The sequence below is a fragment of the Oncorhynchus clarkii genome, chromosome 1 (genome assembly GCF_045791955.1).
Source record: "Oncorhynchus clarkii lewisi isolate Uvic-CL-2024 chromosome 1, UVic_Ocla_1.0, whole genome shotgun sequence".
Classification (NCBI taxonomy): Eukaryota; Metazoa; Chordata; class Actinopteri; order Salmoniformes; family Salmonidae; genus Oncorhynchus; species Oncorhynchus clarkii.
Genome location: NC_092147.1, coordinates 10,446,847 through 10,472,807, shown reverse-complemented (window position 1 = coordinate 10,472,807; position 25,961 = coordinate 10,446,847). Strand labels below are relative to the sequence as shown.

At 43.8% G+C, this 25,961-nt stretch overlaps 1 protein-coding gene across 2 annotated transcripts in view; it reads left to right on the top strand.

Moving 5' to 3' along the window:
- Window positions 1-25,961, top strand: part of LOC139420304 (lysine-specific demethylase 4B-like) — an 86,280-nt gene that overhangs the window by 45,652 nt on the left and 14,667 nt on the right. For both annotated transcript variants that reach the window (XM_071170290.1, XM_071170377.1), the window contains exons 9-18: window positions 409-605; window positions 1,487-1,752; window positions 2,209-2,447; window positions 5,755-5,881; window positions 6,128-6,288; window positions 7,560-7,776; window positions 14,308-14,387; window positions 14,775-14,830; window positions 15,125-15,233; window positions 19,818-20,003. In XM_071170290.1, coding sequence (XP_071026391.1) covers window positions 409-605; window positions 1,487-1,752; window positions 2,209-2,447; window positions 5,755-5,881; window positions 6,128-6,288; window positions 7,560-7,776; window positions 14,308-14,387; window positions 14,775-14,830; window positions 15,125-15,233; window positions 19,818-20,003 — 1,638 coding nt within the window. The remainder of the gene's footprint in view (window positions 1-408; window positions 606-1,486; window positions 1,753-2,208; window positions 2,448-5,754; window positions 5,882-6,127; window positions 6,289-7,559; window positions 7,777-14,307; window positions 14,388-14,774; window positions 14,831-15,124; window positions 15,234-19,817; window positions 20,004-25,961) is intronic.

Here is a 25,961-nt window from a genome sequence, read left to right as displayed (position 1 = left end):
TAGGAAGTGGAGCTCGGTTTCCACCTCAATTTTTAGGCAGTGAGCACATAGCCTGTCTTCTCTTGAGTGCAAGGTCTGCCTTCGACTGCCTTTCTCAATAGCAATGCTCACTGAGTCTGTACATAATCAAAGCTTTCCTTCATTTTGGGTCAGTCACAGTGGTCAGGTATTCTGCCTCCGTGTACTCTCTGTTTAGGGCCAAATAGCATTCTAGTTTGCTCTGTTTAAAAAAAAAAAAAAAATTCCAATGTGTCAAGTAATGATATTTTGTTTTCTCATGATTTGGTTGGGTCTAATTGTGTTGCTGTGCTGGGGCTCTGTGGGGTCTGTTTGTGTTTATGAACAGAGCCCCAGGACCTGATATATGTGTGTGTACTCACAATGCCCTCTCTCTCTCCTCTCGGTCAGTGTACATGTCGTAAGGACATGGTGAAGATCTCCATGGACGTGTTTGTCCGCTGCCTGCAGCCGGAGCGCTACGTCCAGTGGAAACAGGGCAAGGACGGCATGGTGCTGGACCACCAGCGACCCACCACCCTGACCAGCCCTGAGCTGGAGCACTGGAGGGCCAACCGGGTCACCTACCGCCAGAAACTGCTTCAGAGGTCAGGGGGAGAAAGGGACATGACAGTACAATTGCTTTACAATTGAATTTCATCGACCCGTCAAGATGAAAGGCATCATTGTCCAAGAGTATAATTGTATATGTCCTCCCCACACTACCTGATACATGTATACCTACATGCTTACCACATACACTACCAAGATATAAATATACACTGAGTGTACAAAACATTAGGAACTTTCTATGACAGACTGACCAGGTGAATCCAGGTGAAATCTATGATCCCTTGTTGATGTCACTTGTTAAATCCACTGCAATCAGTGTAGATGAAGGGGAGGAGACAGGTTAAAGGATTTTTAAGCCTTGAGACAATTGAGACGTGGATTGTGTGTGTGTGTGTGTAATGTTGTTGTGTAACAGTGTCAGCCATGCTTCTGGTTGTGTTCCAATTTATGTAGCTAGTCACACTGCCCCCCCTCGCTCCCCTCTCACTTGCTCCGCTCTCCCCTCTCAATCAATCAATCAATCAATCAAATGTATTTATATAGCCCTTCTTACATCAGCTGAAATCTCAAAGTGCTGTACAGAAAACAAGCCTAAAACCCCAAACAGCAAGCAATGAAGGTGTAGAAGCACGGTGGCTAGGAAAAACTCCCTAGGAAGAAACCTAGAGAGGAACCAGGCTCTGGCTCTCTCCCCTTTCACTCTCCCCAGTGTCTCTCACTCTTTGGTCCTACATGTCTATCTATCCCATCTTTTTCTCTTTCTTTGTCTCTTTTAAAAGCATGAATGTTTTACAGGGGAAACTTCAACAGTAATATACAGGTAAAAGAGCGAGGTACTGAGTTAAGTGTTAATACAAGTGAAGTACTGTTAGTGTCATTCCCTCATGTCCCCGTTTGCCCACCTCTCCGTCCCCAGAGCTTTACAGAAGAAGGAGCAGCTGCGGCGGCTGAAACTGGAGGAGGTCAAGGTTCTGGCGGAGGAAGGCATTGAGATGGATGCCGCCGAGTACCAACGTCAGGTGGAGGAGCGAGAGGCCCAGCGGCGCCAGGAGAGGGAGGAGAGGATGGCCCGGGAGGCGTTTCAGACCCTGGAGGCCATGGAGAGAGAGGACCAGGAGAGGGAAGAACGGGAAAGGCAGGCCCGAGAGAGGCAGGAAGCCGTTGCCGCCAAGGCCACAAGAGGTTGGTGTAGGGCTCAGTAGGGGCTTGGATTAGTTTTGCATTGTCCTCGCTACTGTTTGGTTTAGGAATGAGGCAGGAGGAGAGGCCGAAAACGTGAGCGTCAGGAGGAGGTCGTTAGGGTGAAGAGCAGGAGGTCGTTAGGGTGAAGAGCAGGAGGTCAGACTGAGGGGGGGGGGGGGTTTCACAAGGCACCAGTTGGCTGCGTCGTTGGATGAAATTCCATTTTAATTTCGGTTAATTAAGGAGTTTTATTGATATCCCAGTTTCAATCTTCCAAAGTGAGTTAGACGTGAGCTACATGATATCGCAAGGTACCAGATCAAATGGGTATCAGAAGAAATGGCTATTAGAACCAACAAGTGGTACAGAGATATTATGACACCGATTATTATAATTATTTTTGTACCTTTTTTGAATTGGGAGGTTCCACATTTCCCTTTTATTTCTCTCACCCAGTACACGACCCCCAGGCAGACCCACAGCACTTGACGGCGAATGGAGAGAAGAAAAAGAAGAAGAAGAAGAAGAAGAAGAAGCAACAACCTACCCTGCCGCTGGCCCCTATAAATTCCTTCCAAGCAGCGTTTGAAAAGTTTGCCACATTCAACATGCCCCAGACGCCAAAGGAGCCCCAAGGCAGCAATGACACGGAAATACCAGCAGAGGGCAGGCTTGATGTGAAAGGCATGCAGCAGGTAAGCAGTGCTGGAACAAGGTGTAGGATGAAGTTACCTCTAGACCAGGGCTCCCCAACCCTGTTCCTGGAGAGCTACCCTCCTGTAGGTTTCACTCCAACCCTGTTCCTAGAGAGCTACCCTCCTGTAGGTTCTCTCTCCAACCCTGTTCCTGGAGAGCTACCCTCCTGTAGGTTCTCACTCCAACCCTGTTCCTGGAGAGCTACCCTCCAGTAGGTTCTCTCTCCAACCCTGTTCCTGGAGAGCTACCCTCCAGTAGGTTCTCTCTCCAACCCTGTTCCTGGAGAGCTACCCTCCAGTAGGTTCTCTCTCCAACCCTGTTCCTGGAGAGCTACCATCCTGTAGGTTCTCTCTCCAACCCTGTTCCTGGAGAGCTACCATCCTGTAGGTTTTCACTCCAACCCTGTTCCTGGAGAGCTACCATCTTGTAGGTTCTCTCTCCAACCCTGTTCCTGGAGAGCTACCATCCTGTAGGTTTTCACTACAACCCTGTTCCTGGAGAGCTACCATCCTGTAGGTTCTCTCTCCAACCCTACAGGAGGGTAGCTCTCCAGGAACAGGGTTGGAGAGAGAACCTACAGGATGGTAGCTCTCCAGGAACAGGGCTGGAGTGAGAACCTACAGGAGGGTAGCTCTTCAGGAACAGGGTTGGAGTGAGAACCTACAGGAGGGTAGCTCTCCAGGAACAGGGTTGGAGTGAGAACCTACAGGAGGGTAGCTCTCCAGGAACAGGGTTGGAGTGAGAACCTACAGGAGGGTAGCTCTTCAGGAACAGGGTTGGAGTGAGAACCTACAGGAGGGTAGCTCTCCAGGAACATGGTTGGAGTGAGAACCTACAGGAGGGTAGCTCTCCAGGAACAGGGTTGTAGTGAGAACCAGTTTTTGTCACAACCCGGCTCGTGGGAAGTGACAAAGAGCTCTTATAGGACCAGGACACAAATAATAATATAATAATAATCAATCATTTTGCTCTTTATTTAACCATTTTACATATAAAACCTTACTTGTTCATCGGAAATTGTGAATAACTCACCACAGGATAATGAGAAGGGTGTGCTTGAAATAATAATTCTGCAATGTTGGGTTGTATTGGAGAGAGTCTGTCTTAAATCATTTTCCACACAGTCTGTGCCTGTATTTAGTTTTCATGCTTGTGAGGGCAGAGAATCCACTCTCACATAGGTACGTGGTGGCAAAGGGCATCAGTGTCTTAACAGCGCGATTTGCCAAGGCAGGATACTCTGAGCGCAGCCCTATACAGAAATCTGGCAGTGGCTTCTGATTAAATCAGATTTTCACAGAACTGCTTGTTGTAATTTCGATGAGGCTCTCTTGTTCAGATATTGTTAAGTGGACTGGAGACAGGACATGAAAGGGATAACAAATCCAGTAGTTTGTGCCATCCGTTTTGGGAAAGTACCTGCGTAATTGCGCACCCAACTCACTCAGGTGCTTCCCTATATCACATTTGATATTGTCTGTAAACTTCAGTTCATTTGCACACAAAAAAATCATACAATGATGGAAAGACCTGTTTGTTGTCTTTGTTAATGCAGACAGAGAAGAGCTCCAACTTCTTAATCATAGCCTCAATTTTGTCCCGCACATTGAATACAGTTGAGAAGAGTCCCTGTAATCCTAGATTCAGATCATGCAGGTGAGAAACATCATCACCCAGACAGGCCAGTTGTGTGAGAAACATCATCACCCAGATAGGTCAGTCGTGTGAGAAACATCATCACCCAGACAGGCCAGTTGTGTGAGAAACATCATCACCCAGATAGGTCAGTCATGTGAGAAACATCATCACCCAGACAGGCCAGTTGTGTGAGAAACATCATCACCCAGACAGGCCAGTTGTGTGAGAAACATCATCACCCAGATAGGTCAGTCGTGTGAGAAACATCATCACCCAGACAGGTCAGTTGTGTGAGAAACATCATCACCCAGATAGGTCAGTCGTGTGAGAAACATCATCACCCAGATAGGTCAGTCGTGTGAGAAACATCATCACCCAGACAGGCCAGTTGTGTGAGAAACATCATCACCCAGACAGGCCAGTTGTGTGAGAAACATCATCACCCAGATAGGTCAGTCGTGTGAGAAACATCATCACCCAGATAGGTCAGTCGTGTGAGAAACATCATCACCCAGACAGGTCAGTTGTGTGAGAAACATCATCACCCAGACAGGCCAGTTGTGTGAGAAACATCATCACCCAGACAGGACAGTCGTGTGAGAAACATCATCACCCAGACAGGACAGTCGTGTGAGAAACATCATCACCCAGATAGGTCAGTCGTGTGAGAAACATCATCACCCAGATAGGTCAGTCGTGTGAGAAACATCATCACCCAGATAGGTCAGTCGTGTGAGAAACATCATCACCCAGACAGGTCAGTTGTGTGAGAAACATCATCACCCAGACAGGCCAGTTGTGTGAGAAACATCATCACCCAGACAGGACAGTCGTGTGAGAAACATCATCACCCAGACAGGACAGTCGTGTGAGAAACATCATCACCCAGATAGGTCAGTCGTGTGAGAAACATCATCACCCAGACAGGACAGTCATGTGAGAAACGTGTCATCATGCAAGCGGTCAGACAAGTGAAAATTATGGTCAGTAAAGAAAACTTTAAGCCCGTCTCTCAATTTTAATTTCAATTCTTTGCCCCTTGATAACCAGCACTCTTCTGTGTGTTGTAAAAGTGTTACATGAAAATACACGAGTTCTCAGTGGATGCTGCAGAGTACCCAAGTGTCGTTGGGAACAACTGCTTGCACGCGCGTTACCACTCCACTATTTGTCCCTGTCATGGCTTTCGCACCATCAGTACAGATACCAACATGAGCAGCAGCTACGTTTGGCTACATACGGACCATTAGTGCAATTTCCGTGAGAGAGTAACGGTTAATGTGATTGGATGTTAATTATTTGACGAGGCTACCTGTATTTGACATTGTGTTGTTATTTCACTGAACACTAGATGGTTTAATTTTATTTTTGGCAGTGAAATGAGGCTACTCCGGCGAGAGAGAGAAAAACAAATTTTTACGCATACCCCAGTTTGGGAATACCTGGTTTAGAGGAAGCTGGCCCTAGATCTGTACCTAAGGGAAACCCTGGAGCTTGGAACAACCAAAACACTAGCTTCAAGCTTTCAAACACAGGTTATCAACGCCTCCGTTTGAACATTGTAGATGTTATTCATTTAGAGGCTCTTATACAGACTAATTATCAGTGGTGGAAAATGTTTATTCAAACCCAGGGTTTTGCTCATTAATTTTTGGGGTTCCTCTGCAGTCATCCTACTACTCTAAGCAGTTGAAGATTAAGATGGAGGTGAAGAAGAGTCGCCGGCACCCCCTCAGCAAGCCGCCTATGCGCTCTCCGCTGTCCATCGTCAAGCAGGAAATGTCCAGCGATGAAGGTTGGTTCTGAGGGGATAACGTTGTAGCACAGTCTGTATTCTCTCTGTTCTGGTCTAACACACTATTGCGGATTCCTCTGGCTCTTGTGCTACATGCATTGCAGGCCCGATACAGCCGATATCCCGATACAGCCGATATCCCGATACAGCCTATATTCTTGCTTGTATGCGCATTCTGTGTATATCTAGACTGATCTGACGTGTGTGTGTGTGTGTGTGTGTGTTTTCTCCTTTCTCCCTAATCAGAGCTGTTCTCCCCTTTGCCACTGGATGGCCATGTGAAGAAGGCGGGCCACTTGTGGCAGAACCGCACTCCTAACATCCTGGCTGAGAAGAGTTTCAACGCGGCCGTGGCCACCCTGGAACCCTACTGTGCCGTATGCACTCTGTTCTGCCCATACACCCAGGTAGGGTACAAACCATACACCCAGGTAGGGTACAAACCATGGACCCAGGTAGGGTACAAACCATGGACACAGGTAGGGGGTACAAACCATGGACACAGGTAGGGGGTACAAACCATGGACACAGGTAGGGGGTACAAACCATGGACACAGGTAGGGGGTACAAACCATGGACACAAGTAGGGGGTACAAACCATGGACACAGGTAGGGGGTACAAACCATGGACACAGGTAGGGGGTACAAACCATACAACCAGGTAGGGTACAAACCATGGACACAGGTAGGGGGTACAAACCATACACCCAGGTAGGGTACAAACCATGGACACCGGTAGGGCGTACAAACCATGGACACCGGTAGGGGGTACAAACCATTACACCGGTAGGGGGTACAAACCATGGACACCGGTAGGGGGTACAAACCATGGACACAGGTAGGGGGGTACAAACCATGGACACAGCTGGGGGGTACTGTATATATTATAACATGTCTCCATGCCACAGTGAACGTTACAATCGGACAACAGTGGTCTTGGACACAGGGCTGAGTCTGCAGATTACAGAGAGTCATGTTAACCATGCTGCTTATGCTAAGTGGGTAACAGATGCATGAACAGAGAGATTGAAAAGTTGGTGTTTAAGCTGCTAGTTAATACATACTAGTAGACATAGAGGCTTCAGGCCACTAGACCACCAACTTTGACTGCCATCAGTTTTGACTAAGACTTTTGACTGACATGTTTCAGATGAATGTAATTTGTTCAATATAGATTTTGGGGGAAAATGTGACGGCTCTAAACTCCACCCAGTGTAACCTTCCCCTGTTTCATCCAGCCCCGGAAGTTATGTAACCTCCTTCCCCTGTTTCATCTAGCCCCAGAAGTTATGTAACCTCCTTCCCCTGTTTCATCCAGCCCCAAAAGTTATGTAATCTCCTTCCCCTGTTTCATCCAGCCCCAGACGTTATGTAACCTCCTTCCCCTGTTTCATCCAGCCCCAAAAGTTATGTAACCTCCTTCCCCTGTTTCATCCAGCCCCAAAAGTTATGTAACCTCCTTCCCCTGTTTCATCCAGCCCCAGAAGTTATGTAACCTCCTTCCCCTGTTTCATCCAGCCCCAGACGTTATGTAACCTCCTTCCCCTGTTTCATCCAGCCCCAAAAGTTATGTAACCTCCTTCCCCTGTTTCATCCAGCCCCAGACGTTATGTAACCTCCTTCCCCTGTTTCATCCAGCCCCAAAAGTTATGTAACCTCCTTCCCCTGTTTCATCCAGCCCCAGAAGGACTCTCTGTACCTGTCTGACAGCCCCAGTGCCCCCAACCACCCCCACACTCCCGGGTGCGGCAGCCGCACCCACCCGCTGGTCCCAGAGATGTGCTTCAGCGCCGGGCCGGACAACACAGAGCCGCTGCCCTCCAACTCCCACACGGGAGAAGACTGCACCAGCCCGCTGATCTCCTGCTCCTTCTGCAGCCTGCAGGTCCACTCCAGTGAGTAAAAAAAAAGATAGACACATTGATATTGACTGATACAGACAGGCAGGAAGATGGCCGGACGGACAGATAGATGGGTAGAAAGGAAGGCAGTCTGTTTATCAGTCAGTCAAAACCATCGCATTGTCTTCTATAGATCAGTCAGTCAAAACCATCCCATTGTCTTCTATAGATCAGTCAGTCAAAACAATCCCATTGTCTTCTATAGATCAGTCAGTCAAAACCATCGCATTGTCTTCTATAGATCAGTCAGTCAAAACCATCCCATTGTCTTCTATAGATCAGTCAGTCAAAACCATCGCATTGTCTTCAATAGATCAGTCAGTCAAAACCATCCCATTGTCTTCTATAGATCAGTCAGTCAAAACCATCCCATTGTCTTCTATAGATCAGTCAGTCAAAACCATCCCATTGTCTTCTATAGATCAGTCAGTCAAAACCATCGCATTGTCTTCTATAGATCAGTCAGTCAAAACCATCCCATTGTCTTCTATAGATCAGTCAGTCAAAACCATCCCATTGTCTTCTATAGATCAGTCAGTCAAAACCATCCCATTGTCTTCTATAGATCAGTCAGTCAAAACCATCCCATTGTCTTCTATAGATCAGTCAGTCAAAACCATCGCATTGTCTTCTATAGATCAGTCAGTCAAAACCATCGCATTGTCTTCTATAGATCAGTCAGTCAAAACCATCCCATTGTCTTCTATAGATCAGTCAGTCAAAACCATCCCATTGTCTTCTATAGATCAGTCAGTCAAAACCATCGCATTGTCTTCTATAGATCAGTCAGTCAAAACCATCCCATTGTCTTCTATAGATCAGTCAGTCAAAACCATCGCATTGTCTTCTATAGATCAGCAACAGCCAGACAAAATAACATGTTTACTTTAGTCAACTACTAGCCAGACAATTTTTATTTTATTTTATTTCACCTTTATTTAACCAGGTAGGCAAGTTGAGAACAAGTTCTCATTTACAATTGCGACCTGGCCAAGATAAAGCAAAGCAGTTCGACACATACAATGACAGAGAGTTACACATGGAGTAAAACAAACATACAGTCAATAATACAGTATAAACAAGTCTGTCTATATACGATGTGAGCAAATGAGGTGAGATAAGGGAGGTAAAGGCAAAAAAAGGCCATGGTGGCAAAGTAAATACAATATAGCAAGTAAAACACTGGAATGGTAGATTTGCAATGGAAGAATGTGCAAAGTAGAAATAAAAATAATGGGGTGCAAATGAGCAAAATAAATAAATAAACATTCTACAATAACATTCTATATTTCCAACCAGGCCCTCACCAAACAAACAAATCAGTTCCAGGTATCCGGTCTGTACCAGCCAGTCAATATCAGTCAGTCAGGTCTCCCTCCATGTTTACCTAAGAGGATATTTACTGTGTTCTCCCCAGTCTGTACCAGCCAGTCAATACCAGTCAGTCAGGTCTCCCTCCATGTTTACCTAAGAGGATATTTACTGTGTTCTCCCCAGTCTGTACCAGCCAGTCAATACCAGTCAGTCAGGTCTCCCTCCATGTTTACCTAAGAGGATATTTACTGTGTTCTCCCCAGTCTGTACCAGCCAGTCAATACCAGTCAGTCAGGTCTCCCTCCATGTTTACCTAAGAGGATATTTACTGTGTTCTCCCCAGTCTGTACCAGCCAGTCAATATCAGCCAGTCTGTACCAGTTAGTCAGGTCTCCCTCCATGTTTACCTAAGAGGATATTTACTGTGTTTTGTTCTCCCGTCTGGTTTTTATTCACAAAGCAAATGGTCTGTAGTGTTTGCACGGCGTATTTATCTAAATTCCCATTATGTATTTGCACCCCCTTGGGCCCGAAGCGGGGATTTTTCTCTCCACAAGGATCAAAATGCCAATAAAATTGTTCTAGCTAATTTACTGCCGCTCACCCTGAACTTCCCAGGATTGTTGTGCTGATGTCCCCCAAAACTGTCCCCTTGCCGAAAAAGAGGTAAATGAAGTTGTTTTGTGCCTCTTTCTCTACTCGCCCAGCCTAGGCTACATAGCCAACTAGGCTAGCCTCTGTATTCAAAGAGTCTGCGGCGAAGGACATACTGTTCAACCTGGACCAGACCCAAATCCCCGACACTCGAAAAAGGAAGAGTCAGCATTAAAAGCCAGCGTGCGGGGATACCTGACGAGACTACGAGGGCGAGTGGATCAACCGCTTCTACCCTCCGTTCTATTGGCGAACGTGCAATCACTGGAAAATAAACTGGACGAGCGCCGTTTGACACTATCCTATCAGCGATGTCTGAAGAACCAGCTGTTCATATCATATCCTATGTTTCTACGAGTCTTGTCTGAACAAGGACATGGAAAATATAAATCTAGCTGTTTATTTCTATACATGAACAGAACGGCAGTGTCTTTAGTTAACAGCTGGTGCACAATCTATATATTAAGGAAGTCTCAAGGTTCTGCTCGCCCGAGTTAGAATACCTCATGATAAGCTGTAGACCATACTATTTACCAAGGATGTATTTAGATTTTTCGTAGCTGTCTACTTACCACCACAAACTGATGCTGGCACTAAGACCACACTCAACGAGCTGTATAAGGCCATAAGCTAGCAAGAAAATGCTTATCCAGAGGCTGCACTCCTAGTGGCCGGTGATTTTAATTCAGGAAAACTGAAATCCATTTTTATTTCATTTCTACCAACATATCACCTGTGCAACCAGAGGCAAAACAAAATAACTACAATTCACCTTTACTCCACACAGACACTCATACAAAGCTCTCCCTCGCCCTCCATTTGGCAAATCTGACCATAACTCTATCCTCCTGATTCCTGCTTACAAGCAAAAACTCAAGCAGGAAGTACTAGTGACGCACTCAATATGGAAGTAGTCAGATGAAGCGGACACTAAGCTACAGGTCTGTTTTGCTACATAGACTGGAATATCTTCCGGGAATCATCTGATGGCATCAAAGTTTAACAAATCAGTCACCAGCTTCATTAATAAGCGCATTGATGACGTCGTCCCCACAGTGACCATACGTACATATCCCAACCAGAAGCCATGGATTACAGGCAACATCAAAACTGAGCTAAAGGCTCGAGCTGCCACTTTCAAGGAGCGGGATACTAATCAAGACGCAGAAATCCTGCTATGCCGTCCGATGAACCATCAAACAGGCAAAGCTTCAATACAGGACTAAGATCAAATCCTACGAGCATCAGAGCCCGTGTAGATATGGCAGGGCTTGCAAACTATTACGGATTACCAGTAACGCGAGCCTATCACATTCTATGTTCGCTTTGAGGCAAGCAACAGTGAACCATGCAGGAGAACAGCTAGACTGCCGAACAGCTACTACCCCCAAGTCAATAGACTGCCGAACAGCTTCCACCCCCAAGCGGTGAGACTGCCAAACAGCTTCCACCCCCAAGCGGTGAGACTGCCAAACAGCTTCCACCCCCAAGCGGTGAGACTGCCGAACAGCTTCCACCCCCAAGCGGTGAGACTGCCAAACAGTCTTATAATCAAATATCTACTATATATATATATATATATATATATATATATATATACACACACACACACAAGCGCTACACTGACACTCCAACGCACACATTACATGCGCTCACACACAAAACACACACATGCATATTGACGCCACACACTCACATATAGACACTTTCACACTGCTTCTACTTTATTATCTCTCCTGATTGCCCGGTGTCGTGTCTTTACTATCATTAAACTGAAGACTTCGTTTTATTAAAGATTCTCTGTAATTAGTTACTCGATTAAACTGAATAATCATGTAACTGTAATTAACTAGGAAGTTGGGGCACCAAGGAAAGTATTCAGATTACAAAGTTATAATTTCCCAATATAACCTTTCAGATATTTTCATATCTGATCAATAGTCTTCTGATTAATTATTTATTTATTTTACCTCACGTTAGTTTCATTCCAAACGTCGTAAATTGTTGGTTATCTGCATGAACCCAGTCTTCACTATGAGTCATCCATACATCAATTGTCTTAAATCATTTATTTATTACTAACTAAGTAATTCACAGAAATGCATAAACAAACAAACATGGTAAATGTGGTTGCATGAAATGATAATGTGCCCTAGTGGGCTAAACCGGCATGGCGGCTTGTTAGACAAAGGGGAAGTGGGGGTCAACTAAGAAGTCACTACAGAGTGATAATTATAACAATTAAAATGCTAATCCTTTACACATGAACGCTCACTCATTCGGGAACAATTGCAATCAATATATATATTTACGCTCAGTGTGTCGTCTTGATCGCTGGTGAAAAGTCTTTCTTTTGTAGAATTGTCCGTCTCTCCCTCTCTCTCTCTCTGTCTTGGTTAGAGGGGATAGTTCAAAGTGACATTCATTATAGAATGGATGTTTCGGCGGTTGTCGTTCTTCGCGTTCAATGATACCGAATTCCTAGCTGCAGACTAGTAATCAATATCAAAGACTTGTTCTTAATCTGTCGGTATCGATAGTCTAAGAGTTTATCCACGTGGTATGGTTAAAAGATTCAGCAATGATCTGCAAACTTTGTACTCCCGTGATTGAGAGAAACATGGTCTACTGATAATTTCTCAAAGTTGGGTTTTATTCGGAATTGCAGAAAGGGCTGTCCCAGGATGCCTGACCCTAACTGGGCTCAGGGGCGGTCCTCTGATTTAGTTCAAATCAAAAGGGAATTGTATTTTTCTTCATTAAACAGTCCACAATCATATTACCCAATTATACGAACAGTATCATACTCACTCGTTCATCTCATACAACAATTAGATGTAAACCTCATATCTGAGGCTATTATATAAACAGCGTTATGGTAATGTGGCCGCACCGTCTCTCTTGAGCTTCCCAAGTTGTGAAAACGCACCAGTTCGTAGCTGGATTCTTCACCGATCTTTTACACTTTCTCTGGAACATGAAATTTGTTCATACCTCGAGTTCTGTGAGGTGGAAGCAATTCCTTTGTCCTCCATGAAAATGTCAATCTCTATACTGTGTGACCATGAGGCAAGGTTTTCCTTAGGAATTTACGACCTCACTCTGCCCACAGCAGTCTGGTTGTAGAATCAGAGAGCAGGGGATGGTGCTCGCTGTACTCAAAGAGGGCAACGTCATGACACCGGTCACTTTGACCCTTCATGTACATGTTACCTCAACTACACTACCTTGTACCATTGCACATTGACTCGGTACTGGTACTCGTTGTGTATAAAGCCTCGTTATTGTTATTTTATTGTGTAACTATTTATACATCTTTAGCAAATGTGTTACTTTTTACCTCTGCGTTGTTGGGAAAGGGCTTGTGAGGAAGCATGTCACGGTAAAGTCCACACATGTATTAGCTTGCGACACATGGGGAGAGGTTAGGGTGCGACTGTGCAGCCAGCTATGTGACGCCACTCTGTTTACTGCAGAACGGTCTTGGAAAACTTTGTATTAGAGCTACGTGACATTTTTATTTTCATTTAACCAGGACATCAATTGTGAATATTGGCTGCAAAACCTGGCTGCAACCAACAGAATCCATATCATAGACAGTGTATTTGTTGAGTTCCATAGTACTGTCCACTGTACAACTCATTTGCTGATTTTAACCCTCCAAAAATCTAATTCTTCTTTGACCATGATAAATATGGCTTACAGCCAACAAATTACTCCAAATTGGACTGTTTTCCCACCTTTGGTTGGATTTAATTACAGTACGATCTTACCATGTGCACACAAACACCTCCCCAGCAGCTGTCTGACCCATTTCGGCCGGCCCCGTGCCGGGGCTACGTTCGGCCCTCACCAGCTGCAGAGGTCAGGTGGAGACCAACTCACCAAGGCCTTTATCACAACACATCTCTTTGTACCCCAGGTCCCTTGAGGACCTGCAGAAATCAAGAGGGCGAGGAAGACAGGGCTGTAGAGTGCCAGAACAAAATCCTCTCTTCTCACCCCCCGCCCCCACTCTCCTCTCACCCCTCCCACTCTCTCCTCTCACCCCTCCCACTCTCTCCTTTCACCCCTCCCACTCTCTCCTCTCACCCCTCCCACTCTCTTCTCTTGCCCCCCCCCCCCACTCTCTCCTCTCACCCCCTCCACTCTCTCCTCTCACCCCCCCATTCTCTCCTCGCACCCCCCCACTCTCTCCTCTCTTCCCGGGTTATTAGTGGGTGTGGAAGGATGTGCGTAGTTGATGTAAATGCTGAGGTAAAATGCTATGAAATAAATAATATATTTTGGTGCCTAATAAGGGACTACTGCAGAACAACCAATGGCTCAGTAGATTCAGTACCACTAAGTGTAGAAGGCAGACCAGAAGATTCATTTAATCTGTTGATTTATTTTCTCTTGTTCGTAACTGACTTGCCTAGTTAAAAAGTAACATTCTCTCTCTCTTTTCTCTCTCTCTCTCTTTTCTCTCGCTCGCTCTTTTCTCTCTCGTTCGCTCTTTTCTCTCTCGCTCACTCTTTTCTCTCTTTCCTCTCTCTTTCCTCTCTCTCTCCCCAGGTTGTTATGGTGTTAGTCTGGACACGGTACACAATCAGTCCTGGATGTGTTCGCGATGTACAGCGCTCGCCTGGACAGCGGTGAGTCCCTCACTCAACACAATGCCTTCACCTGAAACAAGTTCCTACAGACTGAAACCGCTGGGCTTTCTCTATTGACCATCTATAACGTTTTGGAAACGTATATGTAGGAACATCGGTCACCCTGAAATAGCACGTCCTTTCGTCTGTGATTGGTCAACAGTAGAGACCTTCCCTTAAAAACAAGGAAAATAGTACAGTTTGTCAATTTTGAGACGCTGTAGCCAGTACACACTTCCTTAGAATAGTCCGAATGAATCCAAAATAACTCAAGTCTGTCATTAATTTTGACGTTTTGGCTGAGGATATCTTAAGTCGCACATTTTGTGAATCCCCTCGGGCCCACTGCCTACCCACATCCTGACCTCTGTGTTTGTGTTCTCACAGGACTGCTGTCTGTGTAACCTACGGGGAGGGGCGCTGAAGATGACCACAGACAACCGGTCAGTGGCCTTTCCTACCTTCTTAATACCACTGGAATACTGCTATGTTACTTTAAAATGCATTACTTATGACATTCACTGTGTGTAGTGTTGTCACCTTACCAGTATCATAGTGTGTAGCTCAGAAATAAACACGAGACTCTGGGGAACACTGGGACTATTTCCCTCAAGAACCCCCCCCCAAAAAAAATATCTTCTATCATCGTCATAGCCCTACTTGATACTGGCATCGTGACCCTAGGTGACCCCAGGTGTTGTGAACAGTCGATTTGTGTGTCCTCTCCTCTCTACCAGGTGGGTCCATGTGATTTGTGCCATCGCCGTGGCGGAGGCTCGCTTCGTCAACGCCATCGCAAGGGAGCCGGTGGACATCAGCGCCATCCCCGATAGCAGGAAGAGTCTGGTGAGTGGAGAGGGAGGGAGCCAAACTCACTGGGTCATGTTCATTACATACCAAACAGTAGACAAAATAACTAATACTGAGGGACTACCTGGAGTTGTCCAATAAGAAACACACTTTTTTTGTGTGTGTGAATCCCTTTAACATGTTTTAACATGTTTTCCCTAATGAACAGCGCCCTGGTCCATTTATTTTTGTGTGTTGTGTTTTATATTGTCGATGCGTTAACACAGTCATTTCAGACAGACACACAACCTTTTGACCTCCCTTGTATTGAGGAGCCTCAATACAGGAGGCTGGATTGGCTAGGATTAGGCCTATGCGCCCCCTAACATGCCCCCTAACATGCTCCTAAACTGTAACTACTCTCCCTGGTCTCACACTCTTTCCATCACATGCTTACCTCTCTTCTCCCACTCCCATATCTCATTCTCACTCCTCTTTCTCTCTCACTGTCTCACTTTCCTTGGCCACTTCTCGCTCTCTCTCTCTGACACATTCAATTAGTTTTTTAAGGGTGTAGAATACCCTCAGTGCATCTCTCTCAGTTCGTTCATGGACTCGTTTAGGTATCCAGTTGAGTTTATTTTTAAACCTAAGTAATTGTAGCGTGTGCAGTACTCTATATATTTTGTACCAATTGAGAACTTTGGTCTAATTCCCTGAGATCTGGATCTTCTCTGGAAAATCATTGTTTTAGTCTTTTTGGGGTTTACGGCCAGGGCCCAGGTCTGGCAGTACTGCTCTAGCAGGTCCAGGCTCTGCTGTGGGTGACAGCAAGCACAGGTTATCTGTGAAGAGCAGACATTTGACCTCTGAATTGTGAAGACTAACACCAGGGGCTGAGGATTTTTCTAGAATAGTGGCCAATTAGTTGATGTAAATATTGAAGAGTGCAGGGCTCAGATTGCAACCCTGGCGAAGGGTTGCTGCATGTATTGCCAGTATACATTGATGCACTTAGGTTGGAGTCCTTAACTCGTTTTCCAACCACTCCACAAATTTCTTGTTAACAAACTATACTTTTGGCAAGTCGGTTAGGACTCTACTACTTTGTGCATGACAAAGACAGATTATTTCACTTACAATTCACTGTGTCACAATGGGTCAGAAGTTTACATACACTAAGTTGACTGCCTTTAAACAGCTTGGAAAGTTCCAGAAAATAATGTCATGGCTTTAGAAGCTTAGGCTAATTGACTTCATTTGAGTAAATTGGAGGTGTCCCTGTGGAGGTATTTCAAGGTCTGCCTTCAAACTCAGTGCCTCTTCGCTTACATCAATGGGAAAATCTAAATTCAAAAATAAAAAATAAATAAAAAAAGTCTAGTTTATCCTTGGGAACAATTTCCAAACGCCCGAAGGTACCACGTTCGTCTGTACAAACAATAGTACGCAAGTATAAACACCATGGGACCACGCACCCGTCATACCACTCAGGACGGAGATGCATTCTGTCTCCTAGAGATGAACGTACTCTGATGGGAAAAGTGCAGATAACCTGAAAGGTTGTTCAGCAAGGAAGAAGCCACTGCTCCAAAACCGCCATGATAATGCCAGACTACAGTTTGCAACTGCACATGGGGACAAAGATAATACTTTTTGGAGAAATGTCCTCTTGTCTGATGAAACAAAAATAGAACTGTTTGGCCATAATGACCATCGTCATGTTTGGAGGAAAAGGGGGGACGCTCGCAAGCCGGAGAACACCATTCCAACCGTGAAGCATGGGGGTGGCAGCATCATGTTGGTGGGGTGCTTTGCTGCAGGGGGGACTGGTGCACTTCACAAAATAGATGGCCTTATGAGGATGGATAATTATGTGGATATATTGAAGCAACATCTCAAGACATCAGTCAGGAAGTTTAAGCTTGGTCGCAAATGGGTCTTCCGAATAGATAATGACCCCAAGCATACTTCCAAAGTTGTGGCAAAATGGCTTAAGGACAACAAAGTCAAGGTATTGGATTGGCCATCACAAAGCCCTGACCTCAATCCTATGGAAAATATGTGGGCGAGCAAGGAGGCCTCCAAACCTAACTCGGTTACACCAGCTCTGTCAGGAGGAATGGGCCAAAATTCACCCAACTTATTGTGGGAAGCTTGTGGAAGGCTACCCGAAACATTTGACCCAAGTTAAACAATTTAAAGGCAATGCTACCAAATACTAATTGAGTGTATGTAAACTTCTGACCCACTGGGAATGTGATGAAAGAAATAAAAGCTGAAATAAATCATTCTCTCTACTAATATTCTGACTTTTTAAAATAAAGTGGTGATCCTAACTGACCTAAAACATGGAATTTTTACTAGGATTAAATGTCAGGAATTGTGAAAAACTGAGTTTAAACATATTTGGCTAAGGTGAATGTAAACTTTGGTCGTGCGATGTTTTGATATAAATCCAATTTGACTTTTACTCAAGACCATGGTGTTTTTAAAAGACATTTTAGAACTCTTACATTTATAATACTACTATAATACTTTCCAGGTTACTGTTTACACAAATGCCTCTAATTGTTAGGGTAAAATGTATCTCCGTTCTTAAGGAATGGGGTTATGTGTCCTTGATGTCAAGGACGTAACCTAAACCCAGTATCAAATGAAACAGTTTTAATATAGCCAATTGACATTTCGCTCTAGTGAATTCAAGCATGTCATTTAGGATGCCGTCAGGCCTGAAGTTTCGTATTGAGCTCCTGGTCAGGAAATGAGGAGTCCAATGTGTTTTGATTGTCCTTTATTGCTCCATTCAACTTCTCATGATTTTGGCTTTGTTCTGCGTTTGCATCCATTTGAATGGTGTTGTAGAGTGTTTTACAATGGGCTGTCCATATGTCTCCATTTTGTATCGCTAATTCCTCTAGTTTAGATTTTTATTTATTTACATTTTGCCAGAAGTTGTTTGTGTTTATGGACTCCTCAGTTAGTCAGCTGCTTGCTGTGTCAGCTGCTTGACTTTATTTGTTCTGAGTGTGCCTCTTCTCTCTCTCCTTTCTCCTTCTTGGTCTCTTCTCGCTTTCTCATTCTCCGTCTCTTGCTCTCTCACGTTCTCTCTCGCGCTTATTCTCTCTCGCTCGTTCTCTCGTCTGTCTGCCTCTCTGTCCTCTCTCTCACTCCGTTTTCTACCCTCCATCGGTTCTGTCCCTCTCCTCCTCCTGGATGGATTGTGTGTTTGCGGTCCGAGGAGCAGGAGGACTATGGTGAATAATAGATGCAAAACTGTCTGAATAATCAGGAGTCATTTCTCACTGCGCTAAATGATCTGCATTGATCCTGCTGGCAGGAGGCAATTTCCCATGGCTGCCGCGCTGCTGAACAACTGCTTTCTTCCTTACTTTTATCCCTCCCTCGCTTAATCCAAATCGACTTCACAGTCAATTGCACAGCCTTTGCAGTGACATTGTCACAAATCTACAAGTAATGTTGTAATCTATGAAAGGAAGTGAGGATTGTCTTTTGAATAATTTACATCCGCCCGCTGTCAAAGCCACGTTTCCGAAGGCTGTGAAAAACCGTCCCACCCTCTTAATGATTGGATGACTGGGCCTGTCTCTGTGGTACATGTTTTGTCCTAACCCGTTGATATTTGCTTGTATTCAGAAATGTGTTTCAGTCTGGCTTCCTTTTTGAAAGTTCTGGGATAAATGGAAGGGTTTAAACTAATTGGAACGCAGCTCAAACCCTCTTAAGAACACCACGGTACCTTTTTTGTTTTTCCTCTCAAGTAAAATAGTCACTATATATCCCAAGTCGAATGGGACACTTTGCGTCGATTCATTCATTAGTGCAGAGACTGGTGAGCACTTCTACTCCATATTATACTCCTTAGCTACAAAAAACTTTCTAGAATGTTTGGCCCCAACCCTAACATTTTTGAGAATTCTGTCTGCCGCATTTGTTTTAATTTTTTATAAAGTTTACTTTACAATTGAAACATAAAAACTCTGAGGAAGTTATATGTAATGGCTTTACCACAGCCGGCATAGTCTGAGTGAAAAAAGGGGGGAAATTAGCAAACAAACAGATAAATGTTTGAAGTCCAAAATCCCCCCACGTGCTACCCTTTGGTTTGTTCCGTCTGTGGAGTCCATCTCGTGATTCTGGCCAGTGGAATATTAAATCGGGAGACTGTGGGGCCGCTGATATACCTCAGAGCCAGGGCCCTATGGAGGGCTTTGAGGCGTGGAGACCTGCAGGAAGGGGTTGAAAGAGTGGGGGAAAGGAAAGGAGGGATGGTGAGAAATAGAGAGGGGAGTTAGAAAAATCTAATTGAAAGTGAAGGAGAGGTGGGCGGAAGGAAGATTAAAACAACTGAAGGACCGACAGAGAATGAGATGGATTGATGCAGAGGGAGCAACGCCACTGCTAGTGCATATAGGGGAAACACTGCAACGAGTAAACTGTGTTCATACTGTATCAAATATCTCAATCAAAGTTAACCAAGCTTTTAGCTGCTGATTTAAAAAAACTTACTCCTGAAATGTTTGTTTTTTCCTCTGACAATAGTGTATAGAAAGGTTATATTGCATTTAGACACAGACAAATTGAATGTGTTGATTCTACCACACCTCTCTGGTGTTGCAGAAGTGTGTATACTGCCACAAGAACACCAAGCAGATGTGCGGGGCGTGTATCCAGTGTTCCCAGGACAACTGCTCCACCTCCTTCCACGTCACCTGCGCCCACATCGCCGGTGTGCTCATGAAGCCAGCCGATTGGCCCTACGTGGTGTCTGTCACCTGCCACAAGCATAAGAAGACCAATCACAAGGTACAGTAGGGGCACAACGTAGGGGCACAACATTGTATAATGTTCAGGTATTCATAGGTTATGCAGAACATGCATGCTTCTCTGGCATGTAGAATGAAACATTCTGTCTATTCGCCACATTTCTACATGCAACGTTAAACAGCAGCAAGATAATCATCTGTATAATAATGATGTATGATGTCAAGAGAAGTATTAGCTGCACTGTTAAGGTGTACGATTTTCTGATGAAGCCGTCTATCTATGCAATGGCCAGGGGTCTGTACTATGTACAGTGCATTTGGGAAGTATTCAGACCCTTTTCCACATTTTGTTACGTTACAGCCTTATTCTAAAATGGATTAAATGGATTTTCTTCCTCATCGATTTACACACAACAACCCATATTGTTGACGGTGAAAAGCGTTTTTTTTTTTTTTTGAAATGTTTGCAATTGATTTTTGTTTTGTTTCAATTGCTTGGACAAGATTTGAAAAGGCGCACACCTGTCTATATAAGACAGCAGGAGAGTGGAAAGGCAGTTTGCCAGTTACAGCAGCGCCTCCCCTGAACAATAACAAAGAGGTAGGTGAGAAGCCTGACCGCGGAGACGGGGGTGAGAAGGTGATGAAGCGTACTTCATGAGCTGTAACCAAAAAACTACTGCCATTTGGAAAGCTTGAGGTGAGGGAGAAAGTGTGGTGGAACAAGCATTGTTAGCTTTGCTAAATATCTTGCTAGCTGGAATGAATTCTCCGTTAGCCAGAGAAATGTTGAGCAACAGCCAAATTAACTGATGAAATAATTGAGGTTATGGTGTGAAAATTAGCTGGCTAATAAAGTCAGACAAACATCTTGGCAGCAATCCACCAATCAGGCCTTTATGGTAGAGTGGCCAGATGGAAGCCACTCCTCAGTAAAAGGCACATGACAGCCCGCTTGGAGTCTGCCAAATGGCAACTGAAAGACTCAGACCATGAGAAACAAGATTCTCTGGTCTGATGAAACCAAGATTGAACTCTTTGGCCTGAATGCCAAGCGTCACGTCTGGAGGAAACCTGGCACCATGTTGGTGGCTAGGACTGTGGCGGTCGCGAAATATCGTCAGCCGGTGATTGTCAAGCAAATTACTGTCGGTCTCACGGTAATTGACCGTTAATTAACAAACACATTTAGCATCGCCTGGCTTCCTGCAAGCCACTGGTGCAGACCTTTTGAACATCTACATTTTAAAACGTCTAATGAATCCATGTAATATAGCCTACACCATCACAATGAATCCATGTAATATAGCCTACACCATCACAATGAATCCATGTAATATAGCCTACACCTTCACAATGAATCCATGTAATATAGCCTACACCTTCACAATGAATCCATGTAATATAGCCTACACCATCACAATGAATCCATGTAATATAGCCTACACCTTCACAATGAATCCACGTAATATAGCCTACACCATCACAATGAATCCATGTAATATAGCCTACACCTTCACAATGAATCCATGTAATATAGCCTACACCATCACAATGAATCCATGTAATATAGCCTACACCATCACAATGAATCCATGTAATATAGCCTACACCTTCACAATGAATCCATGTAATATAGCCTACACCTTCACAATGAATCCATGTAATATAGCCTACACCTTCACAATGAATCCATGTAATATAGCCTACACCTTCACAATGAATCCATGTAATATAGCCTACACCTTCACAATGAATCCATGTAATATAGCCTACACCTTCACAATGAATCCATGTAATATAGCCTACACCATCACAATGAATCCATGTAATATAGCCTACACCATCACAATGAATCCATGTAATATAGCCTACACCTTCACAATGAATCCATGTAATATAGCCTACACCTTCACAATTAATCCATGTAATATAGCCTACACCTTCACAATGAATCCATGTAATATAGCCTACACCTTCACAATGAATCCATGTAATATAGCCTACACCTTCACAATGAATCCATGTAATATAGCCTACACCTTCACAATGAATCCATGTAATATAGCCTACACCATCACAATGAATCCATGTAATATAGCCTACACCTTCACAATGAATCCGTAATATAGCCTACACCTTCACAATGAATCCATGTAATATAGCCTACACCTTCACAATGAATCCATGTAATATAGCCTACACCATCACAATGAATCCATGTAATATAGCCTACACCATCACAATGAATCCATGTAATATAGCCTACACCTTCACAATGAATCCATGTAATATAGCCTACACCTTCACAATGAATCCATGTGATATAGCCTACACCTTCACAATGAATCCATGTAATATAGCCTACACCTTCACAATGAATCCATGTAATATAGCCTACACCATCACAATGAATCCATGTAATATAGCCTACACCTTCACAATGAATCCATGTAATATAGCCTACACCATCACAATGAATCCATGTAATATAGCCTACACCATCACAATGAATCCATGTAATATAGCCTACACCTTCACAATGAATCTATGTAATATAGCCTACACCTTAACAATGAATCCATGTAATATAGCCTACACCTTCACAATGAATCCATGTAATATAGCCTACACCATCACAATGAATCCAAGTAATATAGCCTACACCTTCACAATGAATCCAAGTAATATAGCCTACACCTTCACAATGAATCCATGTAATATAGCCTACACCTTCACAATGAATCCATGTAATATAGCCTACACCTTCACAATGAATCCAAGTAATATAGCCTACACCTTCACAATGAATCCAAGTAATATAGCCTACACCTTCACAATGAATCCATGTAATATAGCCTACACCTTCACAATGAATCCAAGTAATATAGCCTACACCTTCACAATGAATCCATGTAATATAGCCTACACCTTCACAATAAATCCTTGTAATATAGCCTACACCTTCACAATAAATCCATTATATATTTTAGACAGGTCTAAAGAAACATGATATGAAGAAAATGTAGTCTATTTCAGAAGAACAGAATAGCGTACTCTTATGTTATGCTATGCCATATGGCTGTGGGCTACACTAGTTCATTGAGCAAATAAGATTTGGTTAGATTCCATGGCATTATTTTATAGTAGGAAGAATACAATGGAACAAAGCTGAATAAAATGGAAAGGATATTTTCTCTACGATTTGAGGGATTGCTCACATGCGGCTATTCTGTGTTGAGCGATTAACAAAAATATAGGCCCTCCTATATGCTTAATTTAACGTTATTAATGTAACTTTAGTTGTTCAACTAATGTTGGGTTATATGTTTAGATTTGTTATACATTTTAAGGCTGTATGATGCGACTCTAAATGATGATTTGAAAAGACTTGCTTGAAAAGCATGAGCTTTGCACTTCATAACGCCTCAAATTTCCCAGCGGTATCCCCTTTGTGTGGCCGTAATGGCCCCCCAACAAATCCATGCCTTTTGCTGACAGTGGCCGTTATTCCCTTCTCCCTGAATACTTTGTGCTCAAAAGCACCTCTCACTCACAGGGAAAGATGAACGGAGCAAAGCACAGGGAGATCTTTGATGAAAACCTGCTCCAGAGCGCTCAGGACCTCAGACTAGGGCAATGGTTAGCCTTCCAACAGGACAATGACCCTAAACACACAGGCAAGACAATGCAGGAGTGGCTTCGGGAAAAGTCTCTGAATGTCCTTGGGTGGTCCAGCCAGAGCCCGGACTTGAACCCAATTGAACATCTCTGGAGAGACCTGAAAATAGCTGTGCAGCGACGCTCCCCATCCAACCCGACAGAGCTTGAGATTATCCGCAGAGAAGAACGGGAGAAACTCCCCAAATACAGTTGTGCCAAGCTTGTAGCATCATACCCAAGAAGACTTGAGGGTGTCATCGCTGTGAAAGGTGCTTTAACAAAGTACTGAGTAAAGGGTCTGAATACTTGTGTAAATGTGATTTTGTTTTTTTTATTAATTAGCAAAAATGTCTAAACCTGTTTTTGCTTTGTCAGTATGGGGTATTGTGTGTAGATTGTTTTTCCCCTCATCAATGCAATCCCTTTTAGAATAAGGCTGTAACAAAATAAGGAAAAAGTAAATGGGTCTGAATACTTTCCGAATGCACTGTATGTGTAGCTAAGCTTCTGCAATTCCAACATGAACTCAAATAATAATGTTGAACAAATAACTTTTGTATTTGACATAAATACTGTGTTTTCAAAGCAATGAGTTAAATCTGCAAAGATCCATTCACTTGTGCTGTTCAGCTCCTATGACAGTGGCTGCTACTCCCATAAGGTTGGGGACACTAGTGTTCTTCATCATTCTCATGCCATGTCTTGGGTTTCTTGTCTATGTACAATGTAAATGTACAACTTCATTCCTTTTTATCTGAGAATTATATTCTGAATGTACACTCACTGCCTTGCAAAAGTATTAACCCCCCTTGGTGTTTTTCCTATTTTTGCTGCATTACAATCTGTAATTTTAAATAGATTATTGTTTGGATTTCATGTAATGGACATACACAAAATAGTCCAAATTGGTGAAGTGAAATGAAAAAAATAACTTGTTTCAAAGAATAAAAAAAAAGAATAAAAAAAAAACTGAAAGTGGTACATGTGGTACACCCCCCTTTGCTATGAAGCCCCTAAATAAGATCTGGTGCAACCAATTACCTTCAGAAGTCACATAATTAGTTAGATTGCACACATGTGAACTTTATTTAAGTGTCACATGATCTGTCACATGGTCTCAGTATATCTACACCTGTTCTGAAAGGCCCCAGAGACTGCAACACCACTAAGCAAGGGGCAGCACCAAGCAAGCGGCAACATGAAGACCAAGGAGCTCTCCAAACAGGTCAGGGACAAAGTTGTGGAGAAGTACAGATCAGGGTTGGGTTATAAAAAAATATCCAATACTTTGAACATCCCACGGAGCACCATTAAATCCATTATTTAAAAAAAAAATGGAAAGAATATGGCATGACAACAAACCTGCCAAGAGCGGTCCACCCACCAAAACTCACAGACCAAGCAAGGAGGGCATTAATCAGAGAGGCAACAAAGAGACCAAAGATAACCCTGAAGGTGCTGCAAAGCTCCACAGCAGAGATTGGAGTATCTGTCCATAGGACCACTTTAAGCCGTACACTCCACAGAGCTGGGATTTACAGAAGAGTGGCCAGAAAAAAAGACGTCTTAAAGAAAAACATAAGCAAACACGTTTTGTGTTTGCCAAAAGGCATGTGGGAGGCTCCCCAAACACATGGAAGAAGGTACTCTGTTCAGATGAGACTAAAATTGAGCTTTTTGGCCATCATGGAAAACGCTACGGCTGGCGCAAACCCAACACCTCTCATCACCCCGAGAACAGCATCCCCACAGTGAAGCATGGTGGTGGCAGCATCATGCTGTGGGGATGTTTTTCATCGGCAGGGACTGGGAAACTGTTCAGAATTGAAGGAATGATGTATGGCGCTAAATACAGGGAAATTGAGGGAAACCTGTTTCAGACTTCCAGAGATTTGAGACTGGGACGGAGGTTCACCTTCCAGCAGGACAATGACCTTAAACATACTGCTAAAGCAACACTCAAGTGGTTTTAAGGGGAAACATTTAAATGTCTTGGAATGGCCTAGTCAAAGCTTAGACCTCAATCCAATTGAGAATATGTGGTATGACTTAAAGATTGCTGTACACCAGCAGAACCCATCCAACTTGAAGGAGCTGGAGCAGTTTTGTCTTGAAGAATAGGCAAAAATCCCAGTGCTAGATGTGCCAAGCTTATAGAGAACATACCCTAAGAGACTTGCAGCTGTAATTGCTGTAAAAGGTGGCTCTACAAAGTATTGACTTTGGGGGGGGTGAATAGTTATGCTCAAGTTCTGTTTTTCTGTCTTATTTCTTCTTTGTTTTTGTTTCACAAAAAATATATTTTGCATCTTCAAAGTGGTAGGCATATTGTGTA